Raw genomic sequence first — 26001 nt, forward strand, 5'->3', positions numbered from 1 at the left:
GATGTTGAAAGGATGTTTCTTATCATGGGGAATCTAAGACTAGAGTGACGTCCATTTAGAACAGCAATGCCTAGCAATTTCTTTAGCCAGAGGATGATGAATCTGTAGAATTCATTGCCACAGATGGCTATAGAGGCCAAGTCATTGAGTATATTTGAAGTGGAGGATGATAGGTTCTTGATTAGTCAGGGCATCAACGTTTATGGGGAGAAGACAGGAGATTGGGGTTGAGAGAGATTATAAATCAGTCATGATGGAATAGCAGAACAGGCTAGATGGGCTGACTGGCCAAACTCTGCTCCTACAGTATGTCTTATGGTCATAGATTCATAGTCATAGAAAAGTATAACACAAAAACAGGCCGTTCAGCCCACCTAGTCTGTATCGAACCATTATGACAATTTGTCACAAACTTGTTAAGTAGCGGGTCTGTTGCAAACATGTAGAATGAAATGAAGATTAAGATTTCAGCAGTTTTCCCTTTCGTGTCCCAGTCTCACATCAGGATAACAAGCTAAAGGGTGCAAGACGGGCATCTCCCGGTATTCACGCACACCAACTGAAGGGAAAAGACAAAGCCCAAACTACTTTTTCGTTAATAAACCATTTATTGTTATCCATAATTTTTAGAATGCATGTATTAACACAATCTAGTTGCCTGGCCGTCTAGATTTGCTCAGCTATTAATAAAACACAACAACTGTTTGCCCGTGGTGGTGAATAATTATAGGGAAATGGGCAACAATTTGCCCTAGTTTAAGTTCTGGCAGAAAAAGTTTTTTTTTGACTGGGAGATTGCCACTTTTGTGACAAATCAGTGGCAGTCGCTCCCTCTCCCTCTCCCTCTCTCTCTTTGGGCTGAACAGTGACATCACCACGCAGAGTTAATAAGGTGGGGTAAAGTCAGACTCTGCTCTCAGGTACTCGCATCTCTTCAGCAGGGAACAATGCAGAGATCTCCCATAGAAAAAGCCAATGCCTTCTCCAAACTCTTCTTCAGGTAAGATCAAACGTTACGAAGCCCGTGCCAACTCTTCTTAGCGCGCACTGTCCTGTTTCCATGGCAAAACAAAACTTTCCAAGGTGAAACTTTTACAGTAGTTCTCATGAGTTTCTTTTTAATTAAACTGCCGGGAGTTCTCTCTCTGAATAGGAGATCAGTTCCTCCGTCACACTCCCGGGCTGCAGTCAGTGAACTGAACATTTTACTCTGTTTTTTATTGTAAATTTCTGGATATCGCGTTTGGCAGATCAAGAAACTCGAAACTTCAGACAAACATTTGTCACAGTTCACTTGTTGGTAACAACTCCTACCAACTACACTGACCTTTCCGAGCTTACTGTTTGCAAATCACTCCACAAGGGCTGCCAAGGCTGAAGATTTATTTCACATTACTAACGAGACTTCTCGCTGTCTTAAGCAGTGTCTTCCTTGAATTCTCCGAAACACAAGCGGAACAATTCTTTTCAAGACCTTGACGACACGGAGAGCAGAAAAAAAAAAATCACGAGTTCGTTTCGACATTTATTATTGTAATAAAAATGAAGTGTAAAATAATATATTTTTTTAAATCGCTAGATTTACAACTACATTGAGAAAGAATACAACAAAATTCGTCGTGTGTATATGTGTTACAATTCGTCGCTTGGCACATTGCTAAGAATGAGGTCCTGCGTAGAAATGGTGTACACGTATGGTTTCAGGTGCAAACATTTATAGGGATGTAAAATCTGTTTATTTTTCAAGAGTGGGTTATTTCTTGTGCCCAAGGTGAAATCAAGATCAAATCTGCAGAGGGTAGCGATTATACAGTTTCTATTAGTAATGGTTCGAAATCTTAACTTATTGACTGCCTTCGAGGGACAATTACTTGTCAGCCTTTTAGTAAGTTGCTGAACAGCGGCGGTAACAACTTTTAAAATGTAAACGTTAAGCGTGTTTGTGTGAAAACCTGGAGTTCGGCCAAGCAAATGGCAGAATCTGTTCGAGCTATCCCATACTAGAATTTTAATCAATCAAATTCTCCATTTACCGGGCCAATCTCAGTCAATGGGATTCAAAATAAATTGCTTTCATTTCGGATGATTTCAATCGGGGACAAATAACAGTTTCCACTGTATTAAGAAAATAACTTTCCCTACAAAAACGTGAAGCATAAAATTGTTAAATAGAGAATTAGACAAGAAGAAAAGAAACATGAGGCATAAATCGTCCTCAGTTCTACCTTCTTGTCCAATCCTCATAACTGTTCAATAGTCTAAACATCAGTTTTATTTTTAACAACCGATCACTGACTATTGATGATCCTCCAAGGTAGAGATTTCCAAAGATTCACAACGCTTTGAAAAAAAATCCTCCTCCTCTCATTTTGAAGATGGCAAATGATTACTATGCATCTGTGCCCTCTCCTCCACCAGGGGGTATACGTTTGCAGTACCTATTCTACCAAGCTTCCACAAAATACTGCTTCATTCACAAAACACATCATTCTTATAAAGTGTGGAATGGAGAGTCTTTCTTCATAAGATAACTCTTCATTCTGAATGGACATTCATTCCATTGTCTCTCCATTCATATCTTTGTAATTAAATTTGATTCAAAAACTGTAACGTCAAATAAGCATTCGGGTGACTGGGAATTAGCGTGCACCGTGGATTCACTAAGGGATAGAAACAGAGTTGGATTAAATGGGTCATTTTCATATCATCATGCAGCCAATATTGTCTAAAACAAAGCTTCCTGCTTGAAACAAGAGAAAATCTGTAGATGCTGGAAATCCTAACAACACACACAAAATGCCGGAGGAACTCAGCAGGCCAGGCAGCATCTATGGTAAGGAGTACAGTCGACATTTTGAGCAGAGACATTCATGAGGATGAAACGTCGACTGTACTCTTTCCGACAGATGCTGTCTAGCTGGCTGAGTTTCCCCAGCATTTTGTGGGTTTTGCTTGTCTGATACCTTATCCTGAAAGTAGAACATCTATTCCTTCCGGCACCAATCTACTATGTTGGTACTTTTTATCTTTCCTCATGTTATCGAAACAAGTCATTCAGCCTATTACGTCCACGCTGACTCAGAGATCAATCCTAACCCTCACTGATTTTTCCAGGAACCACTCTCTCCACACACTCTAGCACTTACCTTTGCACAGGGGTAATGCTCAACGACCAGTTAACTTACCACGATGCATACCTTTTGGATGTGCAGAAGGCAGGAACAAGAACTTCTGGGGAAAACTCACAGTCACAGGGAGAACTTGTAAACTTCACATAAACAGTTCAATTCCAGAGGTCAGTATTGAACCGGGTTACTGGAGCTATGAAGCGGCACCACTGTGTTGCCCTGAGCAACTTCCTTTACAACAATGTGCCAGTGTTTCTTTGATACCATCTTGGAATCTACCGTCTTGGTAATGGATAGTGAGCATAGCAAGCCATTGCAAATGAACAGAGAAGGTGTATTTAAAGATTTTTAAAAATCAAAACCAATAGTAATATTCGGAGAAAACTTTTCGAAAATGAACTCTTCTGAAATAAAAAAGTGATTTCACCTACATATTTTAGCCATGACCTCTATCACCTTGAAAGTTCAGAGCAGGAATTGCAGGGGAATTCTTCCATCTGTGAAGTCCCCTTCCAAACACACAGCACCCTGACTTGTAAATACACTGCCCTTTTTTCTTAGTCACTGCATCAAAACTGTGGAACTCATAACCTGATATTAATGTGGGAAAGTGAAGTTTCAAGACGAAAGCTCATTTACACCTTCCTAAAGAATTTAAGTTTAAGAGATATATACTGATGTTGCCACCAAATTCTATCCTGTGAATAAAAGTATACACATTTGAAACCAAAGAGTAAAGTTACATTAAATATTAATACTTTGCATTTCATAATGATTAAAAAAGTGAACAAAACACAAGTTTCCATTTAAACACCAGCATAATTAATTTTTTTATGCTAACTTGATGAAATATCTCATTTGGATGGAATACTGCTTACTGATGTAAACACATTTACCTTATTTGCTAGCTGAAGTTAGCCTTCTGGTGGCCCTGACTTCAAGTGCTTTATTGTGCTTATGATTTACAAAAAGAATGTCAGCCTGAATTATGATTTTGGATGTTAGTTATGTTGACAAATTTTGCTTTGACAAATACATTATTAAGTCATTCTCTGATTTCATAGTTAAATTGCAGTATGTGAAGAAACCGCAATTTTTTCCTTTTCCTTTAACCCATTAAATTCAGTTAACTTTGTCTTTTCTAGTCATTTGACATTACAAAGGATTTTTAAAACAGATTGATGAAAGGGTTTCTTACTCCAATGGATATCACGCTGACATTGGTTACTATAGCTTCCTATTGTGCTCACAGAGTCCAGTTATTCTAATGGTTGATAGATTTCACTAATTCAGCAACGAATGACAATTCTGCTCTCGATTTGTTTCAATTTAAGTTGAGACACTGGACAGATTAATTTTGAACTTGGAACGGTTGGTGGAAATATCAAACTATGCGGTGGTGAAGCAGACACAGGTCAGTAACTTGGGTTCAATTCTGACCAAAGCTGTTGTCACTGTCACTGTGTGGATTTCCGGGTGAACCAGTGACATCAGTATTTCAGTCAACGGCAGGTTAACTGGTCACTGGAATTTGCTCACAGCTTATAGGTGACAGGTAGCATCTAGAGGAAATTGATGGGAATAGAGGAGGAATAAAATGGGATTAGTTATAGGATTAGTGTAAATGGGTGCTTGATGGTTTATATAGACTTCATGGGCTAAAATGCCACTTACCTGTTGTATGACCATGACTCTAAATTGCCTTAATGTTGGTTGGTGATTGGGGGCATGAGAAAGAATATAAGTTACATAAAGAGGGTGGAGTAAGGTTATTGCTGGAGCTAGTATGAGGCCCAACATAGTCTTGATGGGGGAAATGGACTTCTACATTTTATGGAAAAAATACCAAGAAATTAACCCCAAAATTTTCTGCAAGTTGGCCAAGCATGCATGCAAGTCCAAAATAAGCTGAGTGATTCCCAACAAAACCACCAGATACCAGCCAGCTCTACTCAGCCCAATGTGTTAATTCGTAAGGACTCAAAGCTTCCACTAGGCAATTCTAGTTCAATTCATCTAAAATTGATGACCAACTCAAAATATCAAGAAATATCAAGAGAACATTCAGTGGAATTGATTTTTTACAGTTTAGTATGCAGATTTAACAAGGATTATCCTGGAAGATACCTCCATGTACAGATCTCATCCTGCCTCCAGATCGAATTGATCATTGTTAATTTTGATCATTTGAGCAGGCACTTAAAACTAAGCTTGTTTTTTAGGTTTATGGTCTCTAATACACACTTTAAAATACACATGATGAGTTTGCTAACCACAATACAACTATTGTATAGTTTTCTACAATGATCTTTGAAAGCTATTTTCTCTTGTTTAAAACCAAGTCCATCACAGATAAAAACACAAAATGCTGGCAGATCTCAGCAGGCCAGACAGCATCTATGGGAGGAGATAGTGATGACGTTTCGGGCCGAAACCCACCCTACCTCCTCCCATAGATGCTGTCTGGCCTGCTGAGTTCTGCCAGCATTTTGCATTTTTATTCATTTCCAGCATCTGCAGATTCACTCGTGTTGCCTTTCCATCACAGATATTGTCTTAGAAGAGCCCTCCTGTTTCTCCTTCTTCCCCATTTTCCTGCTGTGGGCCTTCTCTTCAATGCCTCTGATATTGTGATGCTCATGAAGTACAGTCACCATTGCATCAGAATGAGTGTGGTTGATGCAGGTTAGGATCCAAATGTTAACCATGTCTTCACATCACCATCATAGAAACTTAGCTATTTTGCAAATGGCAAACACCACTGAACCTAGCAACTAAATTGTTTCCAATTTATCACCAAAACACGCCAAAATCATTAATGATTTTTTTAAATAGTGCAAATTGTGGTGATGGGAAAGAAGAGGATTCTTTCTCCTATCAACATTGGATTTACTTGCAAGTTTAACAAATGATATTAATTAGTAGCACTGGAGCTACATGCGCTACTGCGGTAACCAAAAACAGTATGTGTACTACCACACTAACCAATGATGCAGTTAAAAATTTATGCCTGCAAGAAATTGGAAACAAACAGTACCAAAACACTAGGGACCAGCAAGTCCAATTTGTAACAAATATTGCAGAAAATGACAGTCCAAATTCATAACATTATTTTGATCAGAAAGTTTGATGACAAGTTTCATAGTGTGAATAATTTGCAGATATCTGAAATTCTTATCAGGTGACTGATCTCTGCAGATCACACTGGAAGAGAAAGCAAATCAGATGTTTCCAGCAAAGCTGGGAATCAGTGCAATCTCTACATTTCTGCACTTAACTGCAAATATTCAGACTGTCGGATAATCTACAGTGTGAAGATAATTTCCTCAAAATGATTTACAATTACAACATCCAAGCCAACGTGACATTTTAAAAGTTCAAAATAAATCTATTATCAAAGTACATGTATACTACCCTGAGATTCAATTTCTTGCAGGCATTCACAATAGAACAAAGAAATACAATGGGATCAATAAAAATTACACACAAAGTCTATATATTTGGTGGTGTTGTGTGTGTTTTTTTGATGAATGCTATGGTATTTCTTTGTTTTGTGGTTTCCTGCAAGAAGATGAATCTCAAGGTTATACATGGTATACACACTTGAGAATAAATTTGAACTTTAAAGGCTAACAATCTATGTGCAAAAGAAGACAAACTGTGCAAATATAAAAAACAAATAAAAATAAGAATTAATGAATGAATAAATAAATAAATACTACTGAGAACATGAGATATAGAGTCCTTGAAAGTGAGTCCATAGGTTGTGGAATCAGTCAGTGTTGAGTGAAATTATCCACTCTGGTTGAGGAGTCTAATGGTTGAAGAGTTATATTTGAACTTGACCCTGGTGGTGTGGGACATAAGGCTCCTGTACCTCTTTCTCAATGGCAGTAACAAGCAAAGATAATGGTGTCCTTGATGATGGATGCTGACTCATTCTGGATGTGGTTAATAGTGGGGAGATATTTTCCTGTGATGGACCGGACTGCATCCACTGCCTTTTGTAGGCGTTTCCATTCTTTGGCATTGGTGTTTCCACACCAGGCGGTCACGACTGTGCACCTGCAGAAGTTGTCAAGGTTTTAGATGACATGCTGAATCTATGCAAACTTCTTTGTAATTGTTCGTGCCTTCTTTGTAATGGCTCTTATGTGTGCTGATATTGATTGTAGAAGAGATGTTGCCAGTCCATACCCACCATGTTCACGATATTATCAGTAGAATTTATGTATTAACAACACAAGCAACAGCAACAACAACACAACAACATAAAACAACAATAGCAAAGCTAGCCACTTTCTCACCCACCCACCTATTCTGTCTCTCTCTGTCTCACACACACACACACACACACACACACACACACACACACACACACACACACACACACACACACACACACACACACACACACACACACACACACACACACACACACACACACACACACACACACTCTCTCTCTCTCTCTCTCTCTCTCCTTCCTCCAACCTCAGGACAGGCTGTCTTTGGGCATCCGACAACCATTTCTTGGCCCCAGACTCTCAGACTCACACAGATTGAGTCTCCAACATCCAAGCCAAGCTGAAAGAATAAGTGTTGGTGGAATTTCATGACAAGCCCTTGGTTTAAGTACAGAGTGACCTCGGGCCAATTGGTTGACACAAGTATATAATTACCTAGCTGGTGCTGAACTATAGCCTTGCCTTGTTACTGTGACATTCTGAGGACTCGCCATCACTAATTGGCTACTGAGATATTCAATCTATTTTATTCAACTGCAGTTTGCCCTTCATGCTCGGAATCAGAGGAAGGACGATGAGGATTTGCCTTGGAACATGCTGTAAAGGAGCTACTTCAAATTCAAAACCACTAGAAGGGCTTTATAACTAGTCTGCAGAGACTAATAAACAGTATTTCTCCTTAAACAATTAGGTGGAAGAAATGACACTGACTAGTGGTTTCTGAACCATAAATATCGTAATTCAATGCCTAATCCTACATAGCAAGGTAAAAGAGAGGGAAATGAGTTTGAGATAAAAACAGACTATGAGTGTTTAGAAAATGAGGTTGTCAGTAATTAAGCCTTATCACACAGTTAAAAATCTAATTGCTTTGACCTCGCTAAGCTTTAACATATGACCATAAAATATAGGAGCAGAATTAAGCTCTTTGGCCTACCGAGACTGCTTTGTCATTTCATCATGACTGATCCATTTCTGCCTCTCAGCCCCAATCTTCTGTCTTCTCTTCATGCCGTGACTAATCAATAATTTATCAACATCTGCCTTAAATACACCCAATGACTTGGCCTCCACAGCTGCCTGTGGCAATGAATTCCACAGATTCATAGATTCTAAAGAAATTCCTCCTCATCTCTGTTCTAAAAGGATGCCCCTCTATTCTGAGGCTGGTCTTAGACTTGCCCACCACAGGAAATATCCTCTCCACATCCACCCTACTGAGGCCTTTCAACATTCTATAGTTTTCAATAAGGTCACCCCTTATTCTTTTGAATTTCAGTGAGCAGAGGCCCAGAGCCATCAGGCACTCCTTAAATGACAAGTCTTTCAATCCCTGAATCATTTTGTGAACATCACTGGAATCCACTCCAATGTCTTTCTTAGATCAAACTCATGCAAAGGCATGTGATCAGCTAAAAATATAAAATTTTCTTCCTGCTCTACAAATAGTGCCTGATGTATAGTGCATTTCCGGAAGTTTTCTGATTTTATAGAGACATAGAAATCTACAGCACATTACAGGCCCTTCAGCCCACAATGTTCTGCTGACCATGTAACCTACTCTAGAAACTGCCTAGAATATCCCTACCACATAGCCCTTCTATTTTTCTAAGCTCCATGTACCTATCTAAGAGGCTCTTAAAAGACCCTATCGTATCCGCCTCAACCACTGTCACTGACAGTGCATTCCATGCACCCGCCGCTCTCTGTGTGGAAAAAATTACCTCTGACATCCCCCTTGTACCTACTTCCCAGCACCTTAAAACTATGCCCCCTCATGTTAGCCAGTTCAGCCCTGGGAAAAAGCCTCTGACTATCCACACAATCAACGCCTCTCATCATCTTGTACACCTCTATCAGTTCACCTCTCATCCTCTGTCACTCCAAGGAGAAAAGGCCAAGTTCACTCAACCTATCCTCATAAAGCATGCTCTCCAATCCAGTTAACATCCTTGCAAATCAATAAAATGATATATTACGTTCCAGCTTGAGGATATTGTAAAGCACAAAAATGAAACATCATCTGATTTGTTAGTTAGGTGACATTGTGCTCCGGCACCTTGGTTTGGTTTATTTACATGACTTACCTATTGCCCATTGTGGCGTTTAGGACAGCAAAGAAGGTCCCCCATCACTGGCAGTGTCCAGGGTTACCTTCATCGTGTCAGTAGCTCGGTTTTCACTATTGTCAGTCATGCAAGCCCTGGGTACTCAGGAATACTGTCGCACTCAGATGTGGATGGATTCTTCATTGCTGTTTCTGTAACAGTTTTGTTCAGCCCTGAACTGAACCCCCGAACCTGGGGGACTCGTGGACCTCGCTCCGTCTGGCCTCTACCGTTTGATCTGTTTGGGTCAAGCTGGTCAAACCAAGAGCCGAAGCACAAGGCCCTGCCTCCGGCTAACATAGCTCCGCAGGTCATCGAGGCACGCAAGCCTTCAAACCCTTCCACAAGGATGTGGTCCTCTTGGAGGATCACTCACATAAACCAAAGTATTAAGGCTGTAATTGAAGATTTAAGATGGATGACAAGAGAAATACCTATTTCAAAGCATGAAGCTGAGGAGTGGGATTAAAAAATGTGGGCTACTTACATTATGGATGAGTAAATTCCTGTAGGTATTTTAAATAATGTTTTATTAGATAATGAAAGGAATCAATGGTATTTACTAAGTTCTATTAGATAGATCAGGGAGAACAATTATAAAGGAAAACAAGATAAATGATAGAAGCTAATGGAAGTGAGTTAATTCCTCAAACATGGTCAGATATTCAATGATCCGTGCTGACCTTGTACTTCAAATTCATTTGCTCGCCCAATTACCATATTCTCCGAGTCCATATACATGCTAAAACCAATCAGCAACTGTCCTGAATTTCCTCAATCGCTGAATGATCTCTCTAAGGAAGAATTATCAAACTTCATCTTCGTGCAAAACGACTAACGTCTTGTCCTGAGAGTGTGCCCATAGGACAAGGTTCTCCAGCATGAGGGGACTGCCTTTCATCACTTGTCTGGTCAATCCCTCTCGGCTTGCCATATATCTCAACTTAATTTTTCTGAACGACAGTTTACTTGGGTAAATCTTAATCGGTCTTTATATGACACCTTTCCCCACTCTTTTTTTCAAGGAATCAATCTAGTTAAATAAGATGTAATAATGACTCTTTAGGTATACAGTCGGGACCAGAAGGGAGTCACCAAACCAAACACCTCCAAAATTTCAGAGATCCCTACTGTTGTACCTTGACAACTTTTGCAAAAAAGGGCTAGCAAACTACTATTTGCACTTCTAGCTGCTAGATGTATCTGGATGTTTATCTTCTGGATCTCCAAAACCAGCACATGCGGATCCCCAATATGCCAATATTTCCCAAGTTCTCATTGTTTAAAAAGAGATTGTTTTTCTATTCCATTTGTCATAGCAAATACTATACCATTTCCCCACATTGTACATAGAAGAGTACAGCATGGGAACAGGCCATTTGGCCCACAATGTTGTGCCAAACCAGCTAAAAAGCACATTAATACTTCCTACCTCTATCATGTCGGTATCCCCCCATCTTCCCTACATCCATGTGCCTATCTAAACATTCCTTCAAAGCCTCTAATATATCTGACTCTCCCACCATACCAGGCAGCGTATTCCATCCATGCACAACTTTCTGAGTAACAAACTTACCCCTCACATCCCCCTTGAACCTGCCCCCAATTGTAGTGTCTTGCGTTTAAGTTACAAGAAGGGTAAAACTAAATTAAGTATTATGTATGCCTCTTTTCCCATGGAATTGCAGATCAATGGAAATGAGTTGTAGTTTTTCCACTGGGGACCAATTTATTACATTTTTTTAAAGAATACTTGATTATTTCCTTCAGCTTAATGCTTTGTTTTCATAGATTTCCTAGAATATAACATAAATAAGAATATTAATCATATAGTCAATATAGCATTATAGGTTATCAAAAATATGTAAGATCTTGTTTTTCTGTAAATTGTCTGTGACTTTTTTCTAATTCTCTGAGAAGTTATATAACTGTGGGAGAGAGGAGCAGTTTTGGAAATCATGACAAACTGAGTTGCTTTTTTATTCTTCATGAGATTCCACAAATATGTTCTGGACTTTATGTGATTTCAGTGTGGACTGAAAAGCGAAAGGAGATTAGTTGACCTTTGGCATTGAGAAGTGTCCAAAATGGTCCAAGCCTCAGAATAGCTGTTCAAACGTTGATAAAGGGCAACGCTAGTTGAGGAGCTTCACCCCTATCTTTGACATAAAAATTATTAAAGGATTAACAATACAATAAATTTTTTTCAATCATCTGACATAACAGTAAAATATAAATGAATGATCAAAAACAGGAAACTAAAGTAAGTAAAAATGAATAACTTCACTTAGCTTTTTCCTCCTATCTCCAGGTTAGGAATCACTATCTGTCTGCAGAGGCTGAATGCCCAGTGCAATGTTGGGACTCCATGCAGAGGCTATTGACTGAGCAGAGTGAGAGACACCCTGCGCCTGTCTCTCTCTCTGCACCCCTGAATTACAGCAAGTTCAGCACTTCCAGACCTCATGTGAAAGCTTCAGAACTGCCAAATGCAGGCAATGTGATTTGGCACAGTGTTTCAAAAGTTTAAATTTTAAAAACTGCACGCAAGTCATTAATTAAATTAAAGAATGCATCATTCATAAATAATGTTCATACATAAAATATGATATTCATGCTTACAAAAATATATTTGATTTAAGTCACACCTGACTTTGTGACTAAGTTTTAAGGATAATAATAGAATAAAGCAATCTATCTATGTTTTTTTTTTAAAATGAATGAGCTATTGGTAGTTTTTCTGTTCTATGTATTTAACTTTAAGCACATACCATTTCTAAAATCTTTCTGACAATGAAGTGTGGATGCAAATAAGCAGAAGAATCACTCTACAGCTTTAAGCTTTCTTCTCATAAGTTTTTCTATAAGTATTTGATAGTTTCATGGAGCTGCATATAAACCTTGACTCAACATTCATAAATAAGAGGAATAGGTGCTTCAACCAAAATAGAAATTTAACTGTTGGGACCAAGGCCTCATTCTGCCTTATGCAAATTAATCTTTGATTTCCTCAATTGCAGACCCCAGTCAGTTCAGATTGGCAACAACATCTCTTCTACAACCACCATCACATCAAAGCTTTTCTGCTCTACTCGCTTTATAATTACACTGGACAACAAGTTTTTTTGACATTGTTGCTTCCTCAGAACTTTTTAAATGCTTAAGATAGACTGCTTGAAGCTGAACACAAATATATTTTCAGACTACTTGTATCACGTAGGAATTTGCAGAAACGAGAAATTAACTTTTATTGAATATAATGTGTTTAATTGCAGAATGGTGCTGATGCTTTGCAGTAGTCCAACTAAGCTAACAATGTTTTGTTGATGATTTTCATTTGTACTCAGTGTCTGAGGCTTCTCACTTAAGCGTCCAATGATAATCAGCCAGCACTGATGGATTCCAGTTGCCCTGATAGCATTTCTCCATGACTGCAATGTCCTGGTGAAACCTTTCACCATGCTCATCACTGACAGTGTCAAGATTTGCAGGGAAAAATGAGAATGCAGAAAATTAATCTTTAGTGACATGTTGCACTTTATGGTTTTGTATGTTTGAAATATATGACCAACCAGCTGCATGTAGTTTGGTGCTCTGTGGTTGCCAAGAAAAATTTCAATAATATCCTTGAATGCTTTCCATGTGATTTTCCACGGTTCCAGTAGAAGTTCTCCGAATTGTCTGTTATTGATGATCTATTTGATTTCTGAACCAACAAAAATTCCTCCCTTAGTCATGGCATCAGTTATTCTGACTTGAATTATGAATAGAAATAACAAATGTAGGCAATTTCCAAAAGAATGGTGTGTGATAAGGAAATTTCATTGTGACTTTCATGGCCATCAGCCCAAAATCCATAAGATACACCTAAGAGTATTTAGGAAGCAAAATGTTATCAAGTGTTGTGACTGAGAGGCTAATGCCATATTTAAGTTTGCTGATGACACTACTGTTGTTGGCTAAATCAATGGTGGTGATGAATCGACATGTAGGAGAAAAATTGAAAATCTGGTTGAACAGTGCCTCAACAACAATCTCTCACTCAATATTGTGGTGTCACTTGTGTTAGTTGTTAATTCAAGTGACGCATTTCACTGCATGTTTCAACGTATATGTAATAAATAAATTAATCTGAATCAGTATGAATCTGAAGGTCTACAGATATGTACAATACGTGGCTTGCTGGACCAATATTTATTTCTTCATTACATTACAAACTTGAGCAGTTTATCAAGCTGTTACTTGCATATGTCTATAATGTATATGGCAAATATTTTTTGATCACCATTGTAAAATTCCATAAATTGCAATGACCTTTTCATCATTTGAAAGTCATTTAAATAACAGTGCCAATGAGGCAAGGGATTTTTCTCCAAATTTGTATATTCAAGTAAAGAGAATTTCATTTTTGAGTTATTCCATAGATTAAGCCCAAATATGCTTGCATTGTACCAGACCAATTACAAGCGTCAAGTAATTTCTATGTAAATGCATAAACCACTTCTAAATTAAAATTATTTTGTAGTTTGTTAAAAAAAATTAACTGCTAACATTTTGTGCAATGCCAATCTCGCTAGCAAGCTACATTCGCTCCCTTTCAAGTCACTGCAGTGAGTGTAATCTCAAAATGTTGATACTTCTGCGAAAAATAGAATTTAGAAGTACTTGAATTTATATTTTTCCATTAGGAATTGGGTAGATTTAGGAATTGGGTCTCAAGTTTCAGGAGGTAGCAGTGTAAACTGTTCAATGATATCAGAATGAAAGCTGTTACATACTTTTGAGGCTAATAAACTTGTATGTTGAGGCCAGAGTAGGGACATGGTTATATTTTTGCTGGATTATAACGCAGAACTCTGGACTGTTGATACAAGGCACATGTTCAAATCCCACCACAGCAGAATTAGAATCAGAATCAGAATCAGGTTTAATATCACCGGCATGTGTTGTGAAATTGGTTAACCTAGCGGCTGCGGTACAATACATGATAATATAGAATGAATAAGTAAATCAATTACAGTAAGTATATATATATCTATATTAAATAGTGCAGAAACAGAAACAATATATTAAAAAAGTGAGGTAGTGTCCATGAGTTTGATGTCCATTTAGGAGTCTGTTAGCAGGGAGAAGAAGCTGCTTCTGAATTGCTGAGCATGTACCTTCAGGTTTCTGTACTACCTTCCTGACAGTAACAATGGGAAGAGGGCATGCCGTGAATGAATGGGCTCCTTAATGATGGACACCACCTTTCTGAGGCACCACTCCTTGAAGATGCTTTGAATACTATGGACACTATTGCCCAAGATGGAGCTGATTAATTTTTCAACTTTCTGTAGCTTCTTTCGATCCTGTGCAGTAGCCTTCCCCCCCACTCCATATCAGATTGTGATGCAGACTGATAGAATGCTCTCCACGGTACATCTGTAGAAGTGTTTTAGCAGACAGACCAAATCTCCTCAAACTCCTAATGAAGTAAAGACGCTGTCTTGCCTTCTTTGTATTGCATCGATATGTTGGGACCAGGTTAGATCTTCAGAAATCTTGACACCCAGGAACTTGAAACTGCTCACTCTCTCCACTTCTGATCCCTCTATGAGGATTGGTTCATGTTCTCTCATCTTACCCTTCCTAAAGTCCCAATCATCTCTTTGGTCTTACTGACATTGAGTGCAAGGTTGTCGCTGCGACACCACTCAATTAGCTGGTGTATCTCGCTCCTGTACACCCTCGTGTTTTCATGTGGGACTCTACCAACAATGGCTGTACCATCAGCAAATTTATCAATGACATTTGAGCTATACCTAGCCACACAGTCATTGGTATAGAGAGAGTAGATCAGTGGGCTAAGCACACATCACTGAGGTGCACCAGTGTTGATTGTTAGCAAGAAGGAGATGTTATTACCAATCTGCACAGGTTGTGGTCTTCCAGTTAGGAAGCTGAGGATCCAGCAGGCATCAGGTGTTTAAAAAATGTTAGTATTATTTACATCGGATTGTCCAATATTATATTGTCCTTAAAGGAAGTAAATCTGGGATATTTAACTAATCTGGGTGACTCCACATCCATTCTTAACTGTGCTGTGAGGTAATTTAACAAACCAATCAGTTCAAGGGGCAATTTGGGAAAAGGGAATAATTTTTTGCCCTGCCAATGACATGCACATGCTTAAGATGAATCAGTAAAGTTGAATAATATGACTTAACACTGGCTGAATACTTTTGAAAAAGTATTTTGATTTTAAAAACTTCATGAATGATTGGTCTTACATTGTAATGGACCTTTACTGTTTGTGTTCCTCAGATGGCCAAGACACATTCTGAGAAAAGGCTACAAACAGAAGCTGGAACTGTCAGACATCTATCAGATTCCATCATCAGACTCTGCAGATGAACTCTCAGAGATGTTAGAAAGGTACAATGTAATTCAGTCAGTAGACATTTTAAAATATGGTGTTTAATTGCATATTAAATAGTAGTGGATGGTGATGAATGTTTACTTACAAATTGACTAAATGAATAGATGGAGCTATGATCTAAATGTGGCTTTCAAGACTGCATGCTGGCTGGTGTGATATGTCCTGGTATCTTCCCTTGACTGGCAGCACCTAACCTGTACGTTGACAGGCATATATAATAAAAAGGACAGTCTGTTAACCAGTGGAACAGATGCCAATCCCAGCAATGTCCTACACTCAATGTGTCGGACATGGCTCAGCCTTAAATCCCCACAACTCACCCCAACCCACCCCACGTCAGCTCTTGCAGCTCCTGAGCCATAATCAGTTCATTGTTGCAAAAATGCCAGTAGAGGGGAGGGGTTCACAGTAACTTCCTATCAGAATAGTGCACAGCACTTGTAAATATCTTTTTTAAACTGCAAAGGGTACCTACCTCAAAGTGTTTGGGCTGGAATAATAAGAGGTACTGTATATTGTGAACTTGTTGAACAGGGCTGAGATTTTTGCTCCCTGTGCAGGGAAGGGTAGGGGCTGTAGGAGGGATGAGCACTGTAATTCTGGGAGCCACTCGAGAGGTGGGAGAGAAAGGTAGTTGTAATTGGCATTAGTACATTCAGGGGAATAGGCACAAGTCTCTGACTGAAGGATTGAGATTCCCAAAGGCTGTGTTGCCTGCCTGGTGTCCAGGTTTGGGACATCTTACTTAACTTAGAATGAAATGGGAAGATCCAGTTGTCATGGTCCATAGGGATGCCAATGACAAAGGCAGGACAAGGAAAGGAGTTCTGCTGAGGGAATTTCAGCAGCCAGGGACTAAACTAAAAAGCAATGCTGAACTGGTAATAATCTCCGGATTGTTACTTGAGCCACTTGCAAATTGGCACAGGGTCAATAAGATTAGAGAATTTAATGTGCAGCTCAAAGATTAGTGTGGGAGAAGTGGATTTGAATATGTGGGACATTGGCACTAGTGCTGGGGAAGGAGGGAACGGTTCCAATGGGATTTGCTCCACCTGAACTATGCCAGGACCAGGATATGAAGAGGGTTTTAAACTAAGTCATGGAGCTGAGTTCAAAAGAGTGGGAAAATAGAGATAAAGTAAAAAGTGAAGGAAAGTGCAGGAGGGGTCGCTGAAGCTTTCATAATAATAGAAAGTTAGAAGATAGATAGATAGATAGATAGATAGATAGATACTTTATTCATCCCCATGGGGAAATTCAACTTTTTTTCCAATGTCCCATACACTTGTTGTAGCAAAACTAATTACATACAATACTTAACTCAGTAAAAAAAATATGATATGCATCTAAATCACTATCTCAAAAAGCATTAATAATAGCTTTTAAACAGTTCTTAAGTCCTGGCGGTTGAATTGTAAAGCCTAATGGCATTGGGGAATATTGACCTCTTCATCCTGTCTGAGGAGCATTGCATCGATAGTAACCTGTCGCTGAAACTGCTTCTCTGTCTCTGGATGGTGCTATGTAGGGGATGTTCAGAGTTTTCCATAAAACTGTTCCATAAAGTGTTAAGTATTTAACTTCAGGTAACATGGAGACAAATTTGAGAAGAGGGTGGTAAATGCTGGACTGAAGGTGGTATGTTTGAATGTATGCAGTATGCTAAACAAGGTAGATAAGCTTATAATGCAGCTAGATATTCCCAGCCACGATGCTGTGGCATCACAGAGTCATGGCTAAAAGAAGATCACAGCTAGGAGCTAAACATCCAGGGATACACATCCCATCAAAAGGCAACCAAGTGGGCAGAGGGGATGGGTGACTCTGTCGGTAAACAATGAAATCAATTCCTTAGCAAGAAGTGACATCGGATCAGAAGATGGTGTATCCTTGTGGGGAGAGTTGAGAAACTACAAGTTAAAGAAACGTTGAGAGTTATATACAGGCCTCTGAATAGTAGCTGAGATGTGGGACACAAAATAAAACAGGAGATAGGAACGGCATGTGAGGAAGGCAATGTTAACGCCATCAGGGGACTTCATGCAGGTGGACTGGGCAAACAGTGTTGGCACTGGAAAAAGGAGTTTGTAGAATGCTTGTGAAATGGGTTTTTAGAAAGAAGCCCACTAGAGAAAAGGCAATTCCTGATTTGTTGTTTTGTAATGAACCAGATTTGATGAGAGAGCTTAAAAGAACCCTTAAGAGTGAGTGATCATAATATGATAGGACTGATCCTGCAGCTTGAGGCTAAAATTGGATGTATCTGTATTACAGTTGAGCAAAAGTAACTACAGATGCATGAAAGAGGATCTGGCCAAAGTTGAGTGGAATGGGAACCAAGCAGGCATGATGGTACAGTAGCAACAGCAGGAGTTTTTGAGAGTAATTCGGAAGGCATGGGATCAGTTCATCCCAAAGAAAACGTATTCTAAAGGGAGGATGAGGCAACCCTGGCTGACAAGGGAAGGAAAAGACAACATAAAAGCACAAGGGATGGCATACAATATTGCAAAAACTATCAGAAAGCTGGAGGATTGGGATGCTTTTAAAAACCAACAGAAGGCAACTAAAAAAACAATAAGTGGAGAAAAGATAAAATTATGAAGGTAAGCTAGCCTTCACAAAAGGGGATACCAGAAGTTTTTTTTTCTGATATATAAAGAGAAAAGAGAGGCAAGAGTGGATATTGGTCTGCCAGAAAATGATGCCGGAGAAGTAGTATTGAGGAACAAAGAAATAGACGCCAGCAACATACCAGAAATTCAAGGGTGTCAGGGGGAAGAAGTGAATGTTGTTGCTATTACTAAAGCAAATTTGCTTTAAAGCTGAAGGTGCTTGGAAGGTGGATGTCAACTGCACTGGACAGACTACATCCCAAGGTTCTGAAAGAGGTAGATGAAGAGATTAGTAATAATATTTCAAGAATCACTAAAGTCAGGAATGGTTCCAAAGGAATGGAAAGTTGCAAATGTCACTCCACTCTTTTGGAAGGGAGTGATGCAGAAGATAGGAAATTATAGTCTGGTTAGCCTCACTTCAATGCTTTGTATGAATTTAGAGTCCATTATTAAGGATGAGATATTAGGTTCTTAGAAGCACATGTTAAAATAGGTTGAAATCAGCACGATTTCCTTAAGGGGAAATCTTGCCTGAAAAATCTGTTGGAATCCTTGAGGAAGTAAAAAGCAGGATGGACAATGGAGAGTCAATGAATACTGTTTACTTGGGTTTTCAGAGGCCTTTGGTGAGATGTCACATATGAGGCTGTTGAACAAGATAAGAGCCCCACAGTATTACAAGAAAGGCACCAGAATGGATGGATGATGAGCTGACCAGCAACAGGCTAACAGTGGGAATAAAGGGGTCCTTTTCTGGTTGGCCACTGCTGACTAGTGGCATTCTGCAGGGGTTCATGTGGGACCACTACTTTTCATGTTAAATGCTAATCATTTGGATGGAATTGATGGCTTTGTACTAAGTTTGTAGATAATACAAAGATTGATGGACGGCCAGGTAGTGTTCAGAAAACAGGAAGTCTGAAGAATGTATTAGACATGTTGGGAGAATGGGCAAAGAAGTGATAGGTGGAAAAGAGTGCAGGGAAGTTTTTGGTCATGCACTTTTGCAGAAGAAATAAAGTACTTTCTAAATGGGGAAAGAATTCAGAAACTGCAGGTGCAAAGGAACTTTGGAGTCCTAGTGTTCCGAGATGCACTCAACCGCAGCAGTTTCTGGGGTTTAGACGCTTTAACTCTCTGGAGTATGGCTAGCTGGCGTGCCTCCTTTAAGGCTTCATCACACTAATTGGCAATCATGTTTTAGGCACCAAGAATTGAGTATTTAAAGAGCACCTGAACAGGGCCTCAGTGCTCAATCATAACCTCAACCAGAGAAATTGTTTAGCATTTGTTGTTTTGTGCTCAGTTCTTGACCCAGCTTCACTCCGTCTCTTGATCTTGGCTTCTGATACTCTGGCATTTGGCTCCACACCATCTTCGTCAAACACTCTTATTACAGCACGGTTGAGCCAGTATGGACCAAGCAGGGTATCAGAGTCTTTTGTCAGCTGTGACCAGCCACAGTGAGAAGATTTCCAGACAGAGCCTGGAGATACATGACCTCCAGGTAGCCGTTTGTCAACTTTTGCATGGGAGAGCCTGTCAGTCGCCCTGCGGAACCGATACATCTTCCAGCCCTAGAGAGATTTAATGGTGACCTGACTCTTGCTGTGGCTTCCTCATTCAATGCTCATTAGTGTTCGAACTCCAGCCATCCCGGAACTCTTCGGAGCATGGAAAGGTGATCTTCATTATTTCTCTTCCGGCTGGAAAAGCCCTAGCCAGGACCATCGCGCACAGGGAATGAAAATCAGATGCAGTACATGCAGGCATGTGAGGTGTGTGCCCGGAACAATAAGCCCCATACCTGATCTCAAGGGCTCCTTCACAGTCACCCTGTTCTGGAAAGGCCATGGGTGCACATCTCCATGTCACAGGTCTTCCACCATCCAAGGGGAAGACTGTCTTTATGGTAATTGTCGATCGGTTTTCAAAAGCTTGCAAGTTCATTGCTTTGGATAAGCTACCATCTGTGGTGGAGATGGTCGAAATTGTCCAGGACCAAGTCTTCAGCATCCATTGATTCCCAGTAGACATTGTCTCAGATCATGGTCCACAATTTGCATCACGTTTCTGGAGGGCAATCTGTAAGCTGACTGGGACAGCAGCAAGCCTTTCCTATGAGTTTCACCACAGTCCAATGGCCAGGTGGAGCAGACCAACCAGGATTTGGAATGAACCCCAAGATGGTTGGCCTCAGAAAGACCTGGTGAGTGATGTGACCATTTGATGTGGGCAGAGGACACCCACAACACCTTACAGCATTCAATAGACAATAGGTGCAGGAGTAGACCATTCAGCCCTTCGAGCCAGCACCGCCATTTAATGTGATCATGGCTGATCATCCACAATCAGTACTCTGTTCCTGCCATCTCCCCATATCCCTTGATTCTGCTATCTTTAAGAGCTCTATCTAACTCTTTCTTGAAAACATCCAGAGAATTGGCTTCCACTGCCTTCTGAGGCAAAGCATTCCATAGATCCACAACTCTCTGGGTGAAAAAGTTTTTCCTGAACTCTCTTACGACATTTCCGCCATCCCGGGAATTAACCTCGTGAACCTACACTGCACTCCCTCAATAGCAAGAATTCGGCACACAGGATGTCACTGTTCGAGTGCCAGTTTGGTTATCATCCACCATTCTTTCGGAATAGGAGTCTGAGGTCAGGTTCCTGTGGCCAAAGATCTTGTCCAATGCTGCAGGTGGAAATGAATTAGAACAAGAGAGATTTTGCTGGCCTCTACCCAGAAGGCAGAGATCAAGGCTTACTGAAGGAGATGAGAGGAAACCACTTTGCAGCCTGGGCAACAGGTCTGGCTGTCCACTCATAATTTGCCTGTCTGGGTGGAGTCTAGAAAGTTGGTGCCCAAGTTCATTGGCCCCTTCAAAATCCTGAGGGAACTAAACCGGTGGCCTACATCTTGCAGCTCCCCAAGACCCTAAAGATCAATCCCACCTTCCACATCTCTAAATTAAACCTATTTGCACCAGCCCCTTAGCCCCACCTCCACACAGGTTTATTGATGGGGAACAGTCTTTCACAGTTAGAAGACTTTTGGCCTCATGAACTGTTTGGGGTGTTTGGTGATACCTTGTGGGCTGGGAGGGATTTGGACCCAAGGAAAGTCACTGGGTGCCTGAAAGAGACATCTTCGATGTGGCTGTCATCACCATCTCTCCGAGCAGCCAGGGCTGTCAGGAATCGGCCATAGGGGAGGGGATCCTGCTTTGAAATGCACCCAATTGCACCAGCTTCTGGGGTTTAGACGCTGTAACTCTCTGGAGTATGGATAGCTGGCACAGCCCCTTTAAGGTTTCAGGACCATCCCACTAATTGACAATCATGATGGGGCCCCAAGAATTGAGCCTCAATGCTCAATCATAAGCCCAGCCAGAGATATCATTCAGTATTTCACTTTGTGCTCACTTCTTGATCCAGTTTTATTCCGTGTCTTGATCTTAGCCTCAAATACTCCAGCATTTGGGTTCAAACCATCCTCGTCAAGCACTCTCATCACACCGAGTGCAGAATTCCCAAAGTCAATAGCAAGGAAGACAGATGTATTACAAGCACTAAATGTGAGAGGACTCGAATATAAAAGGACGTAATGCTGAGACTTTATAAGGTGTTGGTCAAACCACGTTTGGAGTATTGTCAGCAGTTTTGGGGGCCATATCTAAAGAAGGATGTGCAGGTGTTAGAGGAGTTTTACAAGAATGATCCAGGGACTTAAAGGGAATGTTTTTAACTGTACGTGCTAATAATTTCCTGATAACAGATGTTAGGTTACTTGCCTATAATTCTCTAGATTTCCTACTCATCATAGATAGTGGTGTGAAAAGTGCAATGTTCTGATCTGAAGGAATTGATGGTTTCCATATCAAGAGAATTTATTGAGATACAGCACGAAATAGGCCCTTTTGGCCCTGTGAGCCATGCCGCTCAGCAATCCCCCGTTTTAACCCCTGCCTAACTATGGGACAGTTTACAATGACCAATTAACCTACCAACCAGTATGTTTTTCGACTGTGGGAGGAAACTGGAGCTCCCAGAAGAAACCCATGCAGTCAAGGGGAGAACGTACAAACTCCTTGCAGGCAGCAATGTGAATTAAATCCGGGTTGCTGGTACTGTAAAGCATTGTGCTAACGTGACGCATCCATAATATTTTAAACTCCTTTCTTTGAATCTTAGAAGGGAACTTGTATGGTTCTGGTATTTATCTTTAGTCTCTTTGTCACTCTTGTTTTGTTTATGTTGGCGAGTCTAATTCCTGATTTAATCTTATTTTGATTAGAGTACTACAAAGCTGTAGCTAATGTGCTTACTAATTCACGAAAGATTACTAAAGGTACTTACAACATGATGGCTACTTATTGGCTTTGCAGTTTTCAGTTATTGATATTCTTTCATCAGCAGCATATATTTGAAACTGAACATGTGCTGCATGCAACCTCTGGGCCTTTCATTACAGTTATGATGGAAATATACATCCAGATTCCTGATTCATGCAGATGGTGTGCAAAGCTTCCCACTGGGAGCATGGCATAAACTGTGTGTAAAGTATGTGGCATGGTGATCATGCCAACTCCTTGAGTTGACCTTTTAAAATAATTTTATTCATAGGTAGCTTGTGCTGCTTTTCATATAAATTATTTTTGCTAAATTTAATGCTTATTAAGAAGCAGTTAAGTTTGTGCAAATGAACTCTGCATTACTATTCAGTGCAGTGTTTTATCCAGGTTAGGTATATCCCTCAATGCTTACAAATTTTGAGAGAAAGTGATTACTGTCCCTTAATGCATTTTTTCTTTTTTTATTATTGTCTAATAGAACATAGAACCAAGGACAGGAGCAGGTCTAAACTTGTCAATTCTCCCTGACAAACTATTGTGATTCTCTGTCATATTATACCTGTATTGAAAAATTTCTGACCACGAACAGCTCAGTTGTGACACAATCATTATGGATTATGCAGCAATGACAAGAGCAGTTTACAGCAATTTCCTTAGACAGGACGTAGGTGTGTTGATGTTCTTGTACTGGAATCAGCCATTACAGATCTCCCAACTTACAGTTAGCAGAGTGTTCCACAGTTAGATTAATTAAGATTGTGAACTATCATTTTCAGATTTGGACAGACTCTATATTGGAATCCTGTAATCCTGTTGTGTTTTGAGTATCAATAATTGAGAGCAATACAATTGAACTAATATATTAACTTGGCCTTGATATTATGCTACCTGCAGAACTTCTCTCTCTGTATTACCTTGACTGAAGCTGTAATTAAATCTATATTTTATTGTAATAATCATAACCAGATGATCCCATGTATATCATAAAATACCTAAAATAGTTTTCAAACATTCAACAAATTACAATAATATTTTACAGGCTCTTTAATTGATTTAGTAAAAAGCAAAATTATTAACCATTGTTTATATCAGTAAGTAATAGGAAAAAGCACTATTATCAAAGTCTATTTTTCTATGACTAAATAATATACAAAGGTTATCCTTTGCCTAAGTTTAGTGTTGCTTTATTCAATTAATTGCACAGTTTCAGGGAAGAAATGATCACAAGCAGGAAAGCAATCACTGAACTACATCATCGATCTTTTAGAATTCAAGGACTCAAAGTGAAAATTTTGCCATCTTATGACACCTATGGTTTCTTGTTACTTCCATTTTTCAGAACTACTGTATAACCCAGGCATGGGCAAACTACGGCCCGGGGGCCATATGCGGCCCGTTAAGCTTTTTAATCCGACCCGCAGAACTTGATGAAATTATATTAATAAACCTTGTTAACGTTTTTCCCCCCGCAATTCTGGCGTTTTCGCCACAACAAAACTAAATCCAGACTTTGATGCGCTGGCTAAAAAGGGAGCCCAACAACACTGTTCCCACTGAAATTAAAAATAAGTTTCTTCGTTGTGTTATGTAAAAAATGCATTTGAAAATATTTTTTTCAATAAGCCTTACATGTTACATGTCATTTCTGTTAAGTGATGGACATGAGTAGTGTGCAGGTGCACGTACGTTCTCAAGATAAAAAATGCGCTCCAGATCAAATAACGCGCTCCGCATACTGGCGCGCTGTCACTGTTCTGTCCTTGTGCTGGTCGTTGTTGAGTTTTGGCACAGGGGACAATTGAATAAGAAGGAGCAGGACAAGTAGACCTGCATCTCCTACCGTTTTTGAAATAAAGACAGTCAGGAGGAGAGTGATGATGATAATATCTTGAAGGATAACAGAATTTTCAGTGCTTTAAAATAATAACTGTTACTATTTAAAAAAGCTGTATTTTATTCATTTAATTTTCAGTGTTTTAAAAGTCATTTCAATAAATAGCTAAATACCATGGGACTTCAAAGACAGATATTTTGTTGTAATGCATTTGTTCATTTTCAATTGAAATTAAAGCACATGTTTTCTACATATCCCATGATATTTTATTTTCTCTTATGAGGTGTATTACCAAAACACTCCGTCCATCTGCTCCTGGTCCGGCCCCCCTGTCAAATTTTAGAACCCTTTGTGGCCCACAAGTCAAAAAGTTTGCCCAGCCCTGGTATAACCCATCAGTTCCTAACTATTGTAATAATAAAGCTGCCTCTGAAATTTAAGGAAGCAGCCAAATCTGCTAATTTATCGAATGGAACAAAGTTATACAAAGTGATGTTTCTAAACCTGAGCCTCTGTACCTCCCTGTGCAAGTAGATCCTCAACTTCCTCGTCGGTATACCATAGTCAGTATGGATTGGTAAAAAATAAATCTCCTCCTTGCTGAGGAGCAAGACAAGAAACTTAAAGGATGTGTGCTTATCTCACTGCTTGATCTCTCTGTACTCATGACTGTGTAGCTGAGCACAACTCCCCTCATGTGTATATTCGAGGAGTTCTATATTCTATGACACCACTGTGGTTGGTAAAATGTCAGATGGCCATGTGGAAGTGTGCAGGAATGAGATAGGTAGACTGGTTTATTGGTGTTGCTACAACCACCTCACACTCGACACCTGCAAGATCAAGGGATTGATGGCGGACTTCATGAAGGGGAAGTCTGGAGAAATCACACCAGTCCTCACTGAGGAGCCAGCAGTTGAAAGGGTGAGCAGCTTCAAGTTCTCGGGCACCAACATCACAGAGGATCTATCTTGAGCCCAACACATTGATACAGTCACGATGGAAGAACGCCAATGGTTCTGCTTCATTAGGAGTTCGAGGAGATTTGGTATATCACCAAGGATGCTTGCAAATTTCTATAGGTGTACAATGGACTGGTACACCTCTGGCTGCATCACCACCTGGTAAGGAGGTTCCAATGCACAGGAATGCAAGAGGCTGCAGAAAGTTGTAGCGACAGCCATCTCCAAAATCGGCACAAAGCTGTTTATCATGAAAGATGCTGCCTCAAGAAAATGGCATCCATCACAAAGGACCCTCACCCCCTTTTCTTGTTACTACCAT

General features: G+C 39.9%; 1 protein-coding gene across 1 annotated transcript in view; it reads left to right on the forward strand.

Annotated features, from left to right (window-relative positions):
- Positions 1-902: 902 nt before the first annotated feature.
- Positions 903-26001, forward strand: part of cftr (CF transmembrane conductance regulator) — a 150171-nt gene continuing 125072 nt past the window's right edge. Inside the window, exons 1-2 of the mRNA XM_073059522.1 lie at positions 903-1000; positions 15790-15900. Of these exons, the coding sequence (XP_072915623.1) occupies positions 948-1000; positions 15790-15900 (164 nt within the window). The 5' untranslated portion in view covers positions 903-947. The remainder of the gene's footprint in view (positions 1001-15789; positions 15901-26001) is intronic.

The sequence above is a fragment of the Hemitrygon akajei genome, chromosome 10 (assembly GCF_048418815.1).
Source record: "Hemitrygon akajei chromosome 10, sHemAka1.3, whole genome shotgun sequence".
In the NCBI taxonomy this organism is placed as follows: Eukaryota; Metazoa; Chordata; class Chondrichthyes; order Myliobatiformes; family Dasyatidae; genus Hemitrygon; species Hemitrygon akajei.